Source organism: Electrona antarctica (assembly GCF_951216825.1).
Source record: "Electrona antarctica genome assembly, chromosome: 10".
In the NCBI taxonomy this organism is placed as follows: domain Eukaryota; kingdom Metazoa; phylum Chordata; class Actinopteri; order Myctophiformes; family Myctophidae; genus Electrona; species Electrona antarctica.
The window spans coordinates 50,265,877-50,279,993 of record NC_136791.1 but is presented as its reverse complement, the minus strand read 5'-3'; the positions used below and the strand labels follow the sequence as shown (position 1 = coordinate 50,279,993).

At 42.5% G+C, this 14,117-nt stretch overlaps 1 protein-coding gene across 1 annotated transcript in view; it reads right to left on the bottom strand.

The window, feature by feature from the left end:
• Nucleotides 1-14,117, bottom strand: part of rgs7a (regulator of G protein signaling 7a) — a gene marked incomplete at its 3' end in the record, with an annotated part of 103,467 nt that overhangs the window by 14,242 nt on the left and 75,108 nt on the right. The window contains exons 4-6 of the mRNA XM_079511963.1: nucleotides 10,740-10,790; nucleotides 4,023-4,129; nucleotides 791-842 (exon numbers count right to left, since the gene is read on the bottom strand). Coding sequence (XP_079368089.1) covers nucleotides 791-842; nucleotides 4,023-4,129; nucleotides 10,740-10,790 — 210 coding nt within the window. The remainder of the gene's footprint in view (nucleotides 1-790; nucleotides 843-4,022; nucleotides 4,130-10,739; nucleotides 10,791-14,117) is intronic.

The window sequence follows — 14,117 nt, the reverse complement described above, 5'->3', positions numbered from 1 at the left end:
CCTAACACACAGGCCTTTCTTTGCCCACATCTTTAATTATCCGTTACTTAAGTTCTCCTACAACTTAAAAACAGACGAAAGATCTAGCAGCACATCTTTGCAACCCGAAGTGGCCATATTTGGATGAGAGGGTTGAGCTGAGGATATGTATTGCTGTGGTACTCGAGACTTACGCAGCTTACGCATGTTTCATGATAACTACTTTTTATATATGTGATGTATGCCATGCTTTTTGTTATTGCTTAATGTAAATCGCTCTGGATTAAGAGCTAAATGGCTAAATTGTAATTGTACTTGTCAATTAGGCATTTAGCAGACGGTCCTGTCCAGAGATAATCAGGTAATTAAGAGTGTAGCATCAGTCTAATTACTATTGAAATAAAAAATGGTTCGTTGAACTATAGGATACCGGACCCCCCCCCCCCCCCCCCCCCCCCCCAGCTGATTACACTAAAGTTTAGTGTAATCAGCTGTATTTATTTAGAATGTGGGGCTTTGAGACATATTATACACAATAAAATGTAATTAATTCATCTCTCTGTGCAATGGGCCACTGCATGTGTGTTTGATTAGACCAGAGCACAATTTAAAATGACTATCATACTGTATCTCTCTACACTACAGGGACTGCTCTGTTGCTAACTTATCTTAACTCCTTCAGGGTGCTCTCTATTAGATAACATATTGTCTACATTATCATCCTGGGTAAATGGTGCACAACGCACAATGCAGCCATTAAACATCTAATAGAACAATCTGATCTCTCAATCTCTCTCTCTCTCTCTCTCACCGTAATCTGTGTTTTCTGGTTCCCAGCAGTTTGATGGCCAAAAGTAAGGAGTCTGGGAAAAAAGAGGAGTGTATTAATACAGTTTTTCCACTATTGTTAACACAAGTTTTTCACAACCTAACGGCATTCTCAAAACTGCACACACAAAACTGAAAACCTAACACACAAAATGCTAAACCCTGACACCCCTTTTCCATGATGACTCTTTGCCATCAAATCTCTTAACTGTTCCCAAAATGGAACTTGTGCTTTCATTTGGTACACACAGCCATATTTTCAAATGACGCACACATACCATTCATTGAGGACGCACAACTAAGCATTTGCTGCACACTACCAGCACAATGAAGTGCAAAACACAATCATAGAAATGACATTGACTATGAATGCCATTGACTCTGGAGAATGAGCAATTCTTTCAAGTGTAGCTACTTTTTTCATAGTCAAAACAGCAGACAAATTTCAGGAAACGAGAAATATGGTCCTGGAAGGAACCACTCACGCACTTGAGCAGCCCAGTGGAAGCTCACATTGTCCCAGACAGTAAATTGCTCAAAAGACCTGAATGTTTAGAGATTTGAATATTTGTGTGTTGTACGTAGGTTGATGCTTTGAGATTTTACGTGAGAAGTGTGTGCAACAACTGAACATTGTGTGTAGTGTTTGGACAACAAGGTGATGTGTAATTGACATCGGAGTGTAAAGAAGGAAAGTCTGAGCAGTCTAATGCAGATAAGGGAGTGTGAAGTAGTGCAAATTGTGTTGAGGGATTAGGTACATGAAGTGAAGGTTGTGCACTTTTTTTGTGTGTTAACGATCGTGAAAACATTGTTGGTGGAATATTATGTATTGTTGAACTGTGTTTTGTAAAGCAGTGTGTGTCATCATGTACTGATTGGCCTCAGTGTCTCTATTTAGTCTGTTACTGTATATTGTTAAAATACATTGGAACGTGCACATGATGTTCCTCAAGTAAGGTTGTCCCGATCGGATCGGGTGATCGGAAATCGGGGCCGATCATGTCATTTTTAAATGATCGGAATCGGATCGGGAGCCAAAAAACGTGATCGGGACATCCCTAGTATCAATATTATATCATTATCATGATATTAGACTGGATATTGTCAGTGATTTGGGATATTGTGCTATTGTGATATGGCATAAACGTGTTCTATAAAATATTAATATCGGATCGGGAGAAATCGGCATCGGCAGATGCTCAAAATAACATGATCGGATCGGATCGAGGATCCCTATCCTCAAGCACTGCAAAAAAGGTGCAAGAATAAATGGATTTGAACATTCTTCCCACTAGAAAGATCTATTCTATTCCAATTGCAGCTGAACATTTTAAAGTTATAATGACGTTTCTAGGTGAAAATATGAAAGACGAGATTGAGTGAAAAAATTACGCCCATTAACCCATTTTGGGCGGGAACCCCTTTTGGTGTTAGCATTATGTTATGCTTTAGCTATTGAAAAATAGCAGATCTACAAGCTCATAGCGCGCCACCGAGTGCCGCGCTACGAGCTTGTAGGTCTGCAAGTTTTTTTAAATCGAAGAACGACTGACATAGAAACATAGCTTTTTCAGAAAACTGTCATTTTCGGATACCCCCCATATTTATGCCTTTGACGGCTTCACTCTGTCTTATTAATTGGCCTAGGGGTTCAATAAATAAATCGAAGAGGAGAGGGGAGACTACGCACCCCTGCCTCGAACCACGTTTCAAAAAGAAAGCATCAGACAAATCTCCATTAATCTTAGGTTTGTCGTATAGGGCCTGGATAACTTTTATAACATTTTCATGAAAACCAAATTTCGCCATTACTTTGTAAAGGAAAGTCCACCGAACAGAATCAAAGGCTTTCCTAGAATCTAGGGCTACTAGGATTGATTTGGAATTGTCCTTAGTAGTTTGACCTAAGATGTGTAGTGACCTATATTGTCTGAGGTTTGCCTCCCACATAAGAAGCCTGCTTGGTCCAGACTTATGATGGAGGACAAAATGTCCTCCAGCCTCCGAGCCATAATAGAGGTGCAAAGTTTATAATCTAAATTTAAAACACGTATTGGTCGATAATTGTCACATTCTAGTTGATCTTTTCCCTCTTTTGGAATGACCGAGATAATGGCCTCCTTCCACGAGGGCGGGGCATCGCCTCCCCACAGAATCCCATTGAAAGTATTGAGCAACAATGGGGACAACTCTGAACCCAGAGACTTCCCTGCTTTTAGCCTGGAAATGGCTGAGTCCACTTCTCTGCTTGTAATTGGTTTTATCAAATTGACATTTTGTGGATCAGTAAGGACTGGTAAATCCAGGGAAAACTGTCATTTTCAAACAGACATTTTTAGAATCTGATCTCAGGTCAAAATGGCTTAAATACATTTTTTCATCAAATATTATTTTCATCAAATATTTAAAACATTACAAAAAGAACTGCCACAGACCACTAAAAGGTGAACCGTTTTAAAGTTTGATTGGCATTTTATGTGGTAGTAGTTGGAGACAAAACATGAGTGGAATAATAAAAAGCTAATATATCATCAGTGTGCTTGAGCCCACCAATCTACTATATTGTGGTGATTAACTGATTGGCTACTAAACAAGTCATAAAGGGACTGTGCGTAAGTGCTTTTGGGTGAGCACTCAGTGAAGACCCACAGCCATCTCTGGGCATCATCATACTGACTGAATGTGATTAAATAAGATGTTAAGAGGAAAGTGTAGCCTGGTGTGCGTGTACGTGTACGTGTACGTGTACGTGTATGTGTGCACACACACACACACACACACACACGCACACGCACACGCACACGCGCACACGCACCTAGGGCCTCGGGCGATTCAGTAGAGCTTGGTGGTGCTTGAGCTGTTTTTAACGTCAATTTAGAGTCTAAATTGACGTTAAAAAGACTGTTTTCACCCTATGCCAGCTGCTCTCCCTGTCTGTCACTACAACATAGAGTATCAGTATATTATAACCAGTAAGACGCCTGAGGGTGAGAAGCAAAGTATAAATTAATGGTTAAAGTGATTCAAATCTAAAATGACACAGTTGCTTTCCCGCTCTTAACGGGTCAAAAGAGCCACATGATTTTTGTAAAGCAACTGACACTAATACTCAGATTACCATACTGTATATCCTTTGATACTTCTACAGACAAGGCTACGCCGTCACTTTCTACCATGACAAGAATATCATTACATGATTGAGCGTTTCTTACCTGAAACCTATAGAAAGTGCCGTCATCTTTCAGAGTGAGCACGTGGTCTGAGATGGGGAAGAAGTAGCCATGGGCGGCCATCAGGGTCCCTAGGTGCAACGCCTCCACTGGAACAAACAAGCACAGTCCTTTCTATTGTTCGTGACTGTAGACTGTCTTGGTGAGAGCGCATGAGAAATGCACCCCAGGTATCACGCACATACACACACACACACTCAAATACGCACGCACGCGCACGCGCACACACTCACACACACACACACAGACACACAGTACATGTGTATATTGCAAACACATGAAGTGTACATTAATATTCACTGATGTGCACATATTCATACACACGTTCCTGACCCCTCAGATTTGTTATACATTCTCTAGGTCTCTCTAGGCCAGACTGGCCCTATAGGAACATGAATAAACCATGACCCATACATTTATAATTATATGTTTACTCATAAATACAATACTCTGCTTCTCTGCTCCAATGTACTATGTTGCTGCTGTGTGTGTGTGTGTGTGTGTGTGTGTGTGTGTGTGTGTGTGTGTGTGTGTGTGTGTGTGTGTGTGTGTGTGTGTGTGTGTGTGTGTGTGTGTGTGTGTGTGTGTGTGTGTGTGTGTGTGTGTGTGTGTGTGTGTGTGCGCGCGTTTTTATTCCAATTCATTTTGACTCATGTAGATGCAGGATCCCATGATACATGCGCAAGACACATTCCTGTTTTGGGGATCATTATAGGTGAGCATGGCAAATGCTACCTAGAATATCCCTGTCATGTTGTCACTTTAGTTTATTTTAAACTAATCTTTTTTTCTGACCCCAAATTATTTCACCCATTTGTTCTCATTAATTGTTATAGTCACTCTTCAGTCCCTCTTCCTTTTCAAAATCTCTTTTGAGCTCATAATTGTGATGCCCACCTCTCTCTCACACACACACACACACACACACACACACACACACACACACACACACACACACACACACACACACACACACACACACACACACACACACACACACACACACACACAATGTTTGCACTGCAGTGTAGATTCCAAGGTTTTATCAACAATATTCAAGTGAGATGCGTTGGTTTTATATAGACTATAACAGCAATATTAGGCTAATAGCTACCAATATGTATGACACCTGGATTTACCCACGGAATAAAGGTTATCTATGATCTATCCAGACAGACAGACAGACAGACAGACAGACAGACAGACAGACAGACAGACTTTCTGTCTGTGAGCACAGCTGTCCTGTGCTCTCATTGGCTGTAATACAGACCTTCTCGGTGTGCGGCCACAACCCCGTTCATACTGTAGTCAGTTGGCGAGAGAGTCAAAAATCGAATCTGCTAGATATTCAGAAACGCTCGGGAAGGCATCGGCGATCGCTTTTATCACCGCTGGATCTAGAGGCCATTAACCCATTTAGGCCTGACCTCAAAATTTTAAAACATTCTTCTAAATCCTCCAGTTTTCTGAAATAAATATTTTCACGATTTAAAAAAAATAGCAGACCTACAAGCTCGTAGCGCGCCACTCGGTGGCGCGCTACGAGCTTGTAGATCTGCTATTTTTCAATAGCTAAATTATAACATAATGTTTAAAACACCAACAGGGGTTCCCGCCCAAAATCGGTTAAATAGCCATTCATTCATCCAGACAGCGAAGTGTGATGATGAGCATATGCACAAAACATATAATAGCTAATTTACAAGCTCACAGCGTGTCACACAGACTCACGCTATGACATGTTGTGAGTTTGTAGATCTGCCATTTTCTGTGCAAGACATGCTGCGCAAAAAGTATAAATCCGGCTTACGGCTGCCAAGAAAGGCAGACCTCAGACCCCTCAGGGAAAATATCCCACAGATTGAACAGGAGGTATTGCCGGGTATACTTGCGAAAAAACCCAAACATTTGGAGCATGGCCAAATATAATGCAATTACATTTCTTAAGCCATGTTATATATTTAAAGAAAAGTGGTGAGAAATCTAAATTGTATTTGTGTAATTTAGATGAAAGGCTAGACAATGTCTGTCATGCCCATCTCTATGATGAACAGAGCTATAGATTTTGAGGTTTTATCTGCCTTACGGAAATATGAACTAGACATATACTGTAAGAGCTTCACATTTTTGTTGAAATGATTTGTCTTCATCAAATGCTGATCCATGGTTGTATTGTATATGAATTCCACTGGCCCTTCTGGCTGTAATCAGTAAATCATTAATTGCAGGTGGTACGAAAGGTGGCATTTCAGTTAAATCAGTCCAAAGGGAAAAGCCTTTGCCCTCATAATTACGTTCAGTCATAGTTGAAGGTTTATATGATGAAAAACATATCACTGGGACCAATTGACATTGCTCCATACAGTATTGATACAAGCACAGTCGCCTTGAGGTTAGAGTGACCTGCTGTCCTATAGCCAAATCTGCCAGAGCGAAATCATTAGTCTGTCCATGCCAGGCTAAGGGCCGATTCATACTCCTATTTTAGAGCCGAATAAAAGTCGGTTCGGCTCTGTAGAGCCTACAATGTGACGTCATTTGAGGTTCGGGGGGGCGGGGTACCGTCCTAAAGTCGGCTCTTCGGTGCTACTGAAAATTTCTGACGAGCCGAAATCATTTCGGCACTACAGCGCCGAAACAGCGGTAAAATAGGAGTATAAATCGGCCCTAAGAGTGTCTGCGTGTCCTGAGATTTTGGAGATCGGGGGCTCAATCCCCGGACGGGTCAAACTAAAGACTGCAAAATGGTACCTATAATCATTTATCATGCCTCCCTGCTTGGCACTCAGCATCAAGGGTTGGATTGGGACTAAGTCTTTGCATCATACTAGCGTCATATCGGGTGTACTTGTACAACGAGCTGCCTACGGAAACAGGAGATAGGATCCTGGGCACAGACTACTTATACAGGAATGTTACAATAGACAAATGGAATACCATTCTTTTAAGTACATCATGCTGATTAAACCACATATATGCTACTGCTGATTCCCGCTAACAAAGGGTTCTTTCAGTAGTATACTTGGGGTTCTGGTACTCCTCTCCTAGTCCCTGTGCGTGACTACCTGCTTACTCCTTATTTATTATTGTCTCCACCAGTCCGAAGGCATGAGGAGAGAGTATGTTTTGCACTCCGTCAGACCGTGTGTGTGTGTCCGTCCGTCCATGTACAGCTAATCTCCGGCACCGTTGGCCCGGACGATGCCAAACTGTGCACACCCACTCCCTGGATGCCAAAGACGAACCTCTTTGTTTGGCATCCAGGCCTGTTATAGCACAGATTTTATCACGCAAATTGGTTTACACTATCTCTACAGTCACGTGTTCAACACACATCTCTTCATATATTACTCCTATACACATTTTGTCCAAACATCACAAATGCTATTATCCTGGTGGAGACCGGTGCCCCGAGGGGCACTTTTTCTAGTTAGTAGTCTTTCTACTCCCATCTGTATCTCCATTTTCTGTATCTGTACTGTCTATCTATCTTCTCTATTTTTTTGTGTTTCACATTTCTGGGCAAGGAACCAATAGCAATATCCAAACCCCCGATTTTAAAGACAATGCTCAAGAACATCCTGACTCTCTTTAAAAGTTGATACTTATTTTTATAGACGCAATAGCGTGTAGAGAGAGAAGGACAAATCCATTGATGGCCATGAACTTGGTGACTATTCCTTTTTTTCCTTTTATTATTTGAATTATTAAGGTGGGCATAATAAGTTTCGGCTTCAGCCCAAACCTTTTCAGTCAAACTGTAACTTTGTAACCCTCATTCTGAATGTTCAATTGTATTGTTTAAAAATGACTGAGATAAATAAACCAAACCAAACCAAACCAAACCAAACTTAGAACATCGACAACAAAGCCAGCCATTAGAATGACTGAGAATATAATGTCACCACAGACTTAGATACAAATGTTTAAAGGAACCTGGAAGGCCGGGCACTTTAGTTATCAAATGAAAATCTGCAGTGGGAGAACGTAGGACCGCAGAGTTACTTAGATAAGATGATGGGATCATTTCGAATAGGAATACAATTCCTACTTATTTTCTACTCCTTTACTACTAATATATCACTTCATAATATTTAGCATTCCTCAAGCAGTTATCTGATTTCTGCAAGGCAATCTATAACCTTTCCTATACAGTATACAGTATTTGCAAGACATGCAAGTATTGCAAATTGCATACCAATGGACTTGAGGATTTTACAGTGTAGTTTGGGTTTCCAGAGATGAAAAAGAAAGAAAGAAAATCTTATCAAATGGGCCTTAATTCATATCAAGGAGAGAGGGAGGGAGAGATGCCATGAACACAACATACAGGGATGCACATTATGTGCACGCACGCACCTGTACACACAAAGGAACTGCAGAGGGATGTAGAGTCAGCTATGTGTGAACAATACATCACTAATGTGTGTGAATCACCCTCTACCACACAGACACGGCACTGGAATGTACACATACATAAACAAAAAGTGACAGACACATTGTGTACAGTACGCACACACAAACACGCACGCAGGCACGCACACGCGCAGGCACGCACACGCGCAGGCACGCGCGCACGTGCACACGCACACGCACACGCACACACACACACACACACACACACACACACACACACACACACACACACACACACACACACACACACACACACACACACACGTTTATTGGGTTCCTGGTCTGGACACTACTGTAACTCATCACCAGAATAAGCTCCCAGCAAGAGAGGACCGAAGGCTCAAAGGAGAGAGAGAGAGAATATTCAACCCCCCCCCCCCCCCCCCCCCACTCCCCCCCCCCCCAAAAAAAGAAATAGCTCACAATTATGCATTGTATCTATTTTTGACAATCACAGAGAACAATTAAAACATATTAAAAGGCTTCCCCAACCGATGCCAGATACAGTATGTGACCTGTGGCCCTCAATTGAACCTGTGTTTGGGCGCTCATGTGCTGAGTTTTCAATCCAGCATCACTCCAAAATTTGGCTCCACGGAGGTGTTCATGCACAGGTTACTTTCCTTACCCTTTTCATTTCCATAGAATTTGTACACTTTGTACTAGTATAAACAGTCCATTGCTGTTCCAGATGGCCACTAGGTTGCTGTCCACACTGCGCCATATACTGGGAGCTCTAGGGCAGGGCCGGAGTTTTTGGCCGGGGACCCCCGGAAATGCTTTGGCAATGTCTCGGGACCCCCGCCCCGCCCCCTCCTGACCCCCAATATAAATTGACTGCTACAATAACCTTAATAATAAAGACAATACACCATAAATAAATACTGAAACCAGATATAATCATTAGGGAAGGTGTATGCATGTACTATGTGTACTATATGTAAACTCTTCATTTCCACTTTCCAGCCATTCAGTTGCAAAAAAAAAGAAAGAAAATAATTTGGGGACCCCCCAAAATAATTTGGCGACCCCCCGAGGGGTCGCGACCCACAGGTTGAGAACCCCTGCTCTAGGGAGCACGTGCCAATCTCAACGGGGCTGCCGTGATAAGTGAGTATATATCATCAGGTTCCTCTGGCTTCACGTCAGTATAGATCTAAACTGTTCACATCATGTGGCCACCATTGTTAAGGATTGGCTCACGTGCTCAGTGCTTGATATGGAAAACGCTCCACTCACGACCGGAAGCCAAGGTGAAGTGGTTAAAACAAGCACAGCAAATCACTAGGACTGAGCTGCCAGCCATGCAGGACCTTTAGACCCAGACGGTAGCACACTATGCAGTGAAGATGTTGTCATGCTGTGGCTTTCTCAATCACCATTAACAAAGGTCAAGGGCAAGCTAATGAACGACTTGGCATCTGCCCGCCTCAGTGTTCTATCATGGCTAGCTCTGTGCTGCCTTCTCCAGGGGAAAGAGAACCAATAGCATGAATGTTTTTATTGTGGGTGATGAGGAGGGAATATCAAATGTGTGACTGATCTCTAGTCTGCCAGGCATCTTGCAGTCTACTTCTTGTTTTCTGTGTTTGGCCACATTGTTGGATGACAGACAGGCCTATCCTCTCTCTCGGTTGGATGCCATATATTCCTCGTTAGGGCACGTCTATTGACTCTTCTCAGTCTTTTGTTTGGATATATTGCCTAGAAGGTCTCTGTCTTAAAACCCATTTCGACCTGAGATCAGATTCTAAAAATGTCTTCTACATCCTGATAGTTTTCTGAAAAAGCTATGTTTCTATGTCAGTCGTTCTTCGATTTTTCAAAAATAGCAGATCTACAAGCTCGTAGCGCGCCACTCGGTGGCGCGCTATGAGCTTGTAGATCTGCTATTTTTCAATAGCTAAAGCATAACATAATGGTAACACCAAAAGGGGTTCCCGCCCAAAATGGGTTAAAGAGAATTTGCACAGATCAGAGGGTGTAGATAGTTGATCAGTTTGGTAAACTAATATTGTTCAAGCTCCAGTATCTCAGGTAAGACTTAAACAGGACGAGGAGTTTTTTTTGCCTTACTATTCAACTTAAAATATATTAACTTTTCACAAGGTGAACACTTTTCTTCTCATGATTCACATTTGGTTGCCGGCTCTGACGCACCTGTCCTTGTAGGAGTGCACAAGGCCTTTTCGCTAAAAGTTATGAAAAGGAACATCTCAAGAGTATAAGCTAGGATTTGTCATCTCACTCAAATGAAAACTTGACTCTCTGCTGGTGCGTTACCTTGGTCTTCGATGTTTAGATTCTTGAGCATCCACTGCACAATTTCTGAACCTGGAACGAGAGAAAATTAAATACGTATCACTCATGTGCAGTCAAGATATATAACCAAACATACCTTATTGCATGAAAATGGAAATGGAAGGCAAAACAGTTGCATCTCCTCCTGACCCTGCCCACCTCAACTCATTATAGCTTACTGCATGCTGCTCCTCTCGTCTAGCACTGTGTGGGTAGATAATAGGCCATCCAGTGCCAGATATACTCTACCGACACCCCCTCCAAGCCACCTCTCCTTGGCTTTACCCCATTAATACAAATGTCCATAGTGGCACAAGGGCATGCTCAAAGTACCCGTTGTATAACAACATAATTTGTCTGAGCCAATTCTAAGATGCAGCAGTCTGTTTTGTGGTTATGTAACGCTATATTGGATCACTCCAATATATGATAGTTCCTCCGCTAGGCGGAGCCATCGAGCGGACTTCCGACTTACCGATGATTTCCCGTGCTATACACGGGAAAGTGACGTGCGAGTATAGGCACCGCCTCCAAGGGCACTTTGCCCGCGTACGTCACTTCCCCTTCCTCGTACCCTTTCCGAGGCGCGATAGATCTCCGTGACTAGATTGGAGTGATCCAATCGCTCACATAACCATGGTTACCTACGTAACCTTCGTTTAGTGGCATAATAATAATAATAATAATAATAATAATAACTAGAAAAAGTGCCCTTCTGGGCACAGGTCTCCACCAGGAGGATAGGAGTGTGTGTGATGTTTGGAAAAATGTTATAAGTAATATAAACATGTTTTTTTGTTTGTTTGTTTCTTGCAACAATTTTCTTCATTTTGTTGAGGAAATGCAGAGCCAGATCACTCATAGCATCATGTACAAAACGGGCTACTCCTGAAAACTTTGGAAGGCAATCTTAGCTAATCAGTGTAGAATCTGAGAAATCCAACAGGCTCGTCTTGATCACATGACTACAGAGATCATGTGTACCGATTTGCGTGAGATTTGGATGAAATCTGTGCGACTAACATAACCCATGTGTTTTGCAGAAATCGGCCTCATGGTGGCGCTATAACCGGCAGATGTGGAGGGATGCAGGGAAAATGTTTTTTCCATGGCTTCTAGGGAGTGCGCATACATAAGTTGTCAATGCAGTTATAGGTAAAAACAGGAATTGGCCTGTTATAGCACCACCGTGAGGCTGATTTGGGAAATAAATAGTGGCATGTCGTCCTCGGCCTAGTGGAAATGTGCGTGTATAATTTCATGGAAATTGGACACTGTGTTTGTGATTTGTGGCATTTTGTTCAAAACGGACCAATCATGTGAGCTTTGGAAGCCAATCTTAGCCAACCAGGATGGAAGATGGTAAATTGTGCAGATCTGTGTTGATCACATGACTATGGAGATAGTGTATACCGTATTGTGTGATGTATGGATAAAATGTGTACGAGTAATCTACAGAAATGTGTTTTGCCTAAATCGGCCTCATGGTGGCGCTATAACAAGCCGTTGAGGAATATTTGGGGCAGAGGTTCGTCGTTGGCATCCATGGAGTGTGTGTGCAAAGTTTGGCATGGATCGGGCCAACGGTACCGGAGATTAGCTGATAACGGACGGACGGAAGGAAGGAAGGACGGAAGGAAGGAAGGACACACACACGGACGGAGTGGAGACAATAATATCTGGGACTTATATAGCGCTTTTCATGACACTCAAAGACGCTTTACATGTGTTGGTGCCAGGGGGGGAACAAGAAAAAGGACAACTTTAATAGAAAAAAAACAATTAAAAGAGTAAAACCAATAAAACAGTGCATATAACAGGTTTAAAAACACATCAGCTTGGAAATGCAATTTTGAACAGGTGGGTTTTCAGTGCAGATTAGGTAAGTGAGGGGGCATCTCGGATGTGTTTGGGGAGAGCATTCCAGAGGGTAGGGGCGGCCACAGAGAAGGCCCTGTCGTCCCAGGTTTTGCGTTTTATCAGGTTGTGTAGTGATTTGTAGGTGGTGAGGAGTAATTTGAAGTCGATTCGTTGTTTGACGGGGAGCCAGTGGAGGTCATGAATGTGGTCTCTGGAGTTTATTGAGGGTTTTTGTGGTGATGCCGTAGTAGAGGATGCTATTGCAGTAGTCCAGTCGGGATGAAATGAAGGCGTGGATGAGGGTTTCAGCTGCTGAAGGTGTCAGGGAGGGGTGGAGACGTATAGTTCGTATAGACGTATAGACGTATAGACCTATAGTTCAGACCAAAGATTTACGACAAGACATAACCGTTTAAGCTCTACCTATAAGCTCACACACACAGTGCAGTTAGTTGCGCACTACACATGGAACGTGTTGTGAGCTCCATCGTACATAAATCGAGAGCTTAGCTATTGTAATAGCTACAGTACATTGGATGTTCTTTTCTTCCATTTCCTGAAAAGTAATAGTTTTGGACATACAATTTTTGCGCCTGACAGCGATGATAAAATAGAAGCAGGAAGCATTAACCCTAGAACACTAACGTTGGGTGAATTAAACCCAAACAATTGTAATTATGTGATTTTCATAATGTTGCTGTTGTCTGAAGTGGGTCCAAAGCGCCACTCAAAAACAGGGAAAGCCCTGTTTTTGAGTGGCGCTAGCCCCTCCATTGCACAGCTTTGTGTGTTTGTGTATATGAGCACGGAATGTGCTCATCTGATTGGCTGAGCACGGAATGTGATGCATGATGGTGTATAGAGCGCCCCTCACTTTGGGTGACTGCCCACTGCCCACAGTAGGCAGATGTGATAAGGTCAGCACAAATGTGATGAGGTCAGCACAAATGTGATGAGGTCAGCACATTGTAGACACATTTGGTGGATATGGCTGTTTTAGCCCAATGAGTGTATTTTGTGCAAAACTAATGCTTGAAATTGATTCAGAATCATGAAAAAACCCTAGTTTGACATGTCACATGCTACTTAAAGCAAAAGGAAAATTTGAAATTGACATTTTTGCCTGCCATAGGATGTTAATGGTAGGGTCACAAGAAACCCCTATACAAAATGCTCAATACTGACAGCCAGTCAGCAAGTGGATTCATGAATGTATGGATATAGACAATATTTTAGGTCAATGAAAAAGACTATACCAAATTTCCCACCCGTCCACCTCGGCTGCCGGACTATGTATTATTTTTTTAAAGATTTGTTTTGGGCTTTTGTGCCTTTATTGATAGTTACAGTGAAGACGGACAGAAAAGAGGGAGGCATTCAGCAAAGGTCGTCGTGAACGGGACTCGAACACGCGACACGCTGTCAGGCCAGAGCCTGTATGTGGCATGCGCCTGGACCGCTAGGCCAGCGGGCGCACTTTATTATCTTTTGAAGAGATTT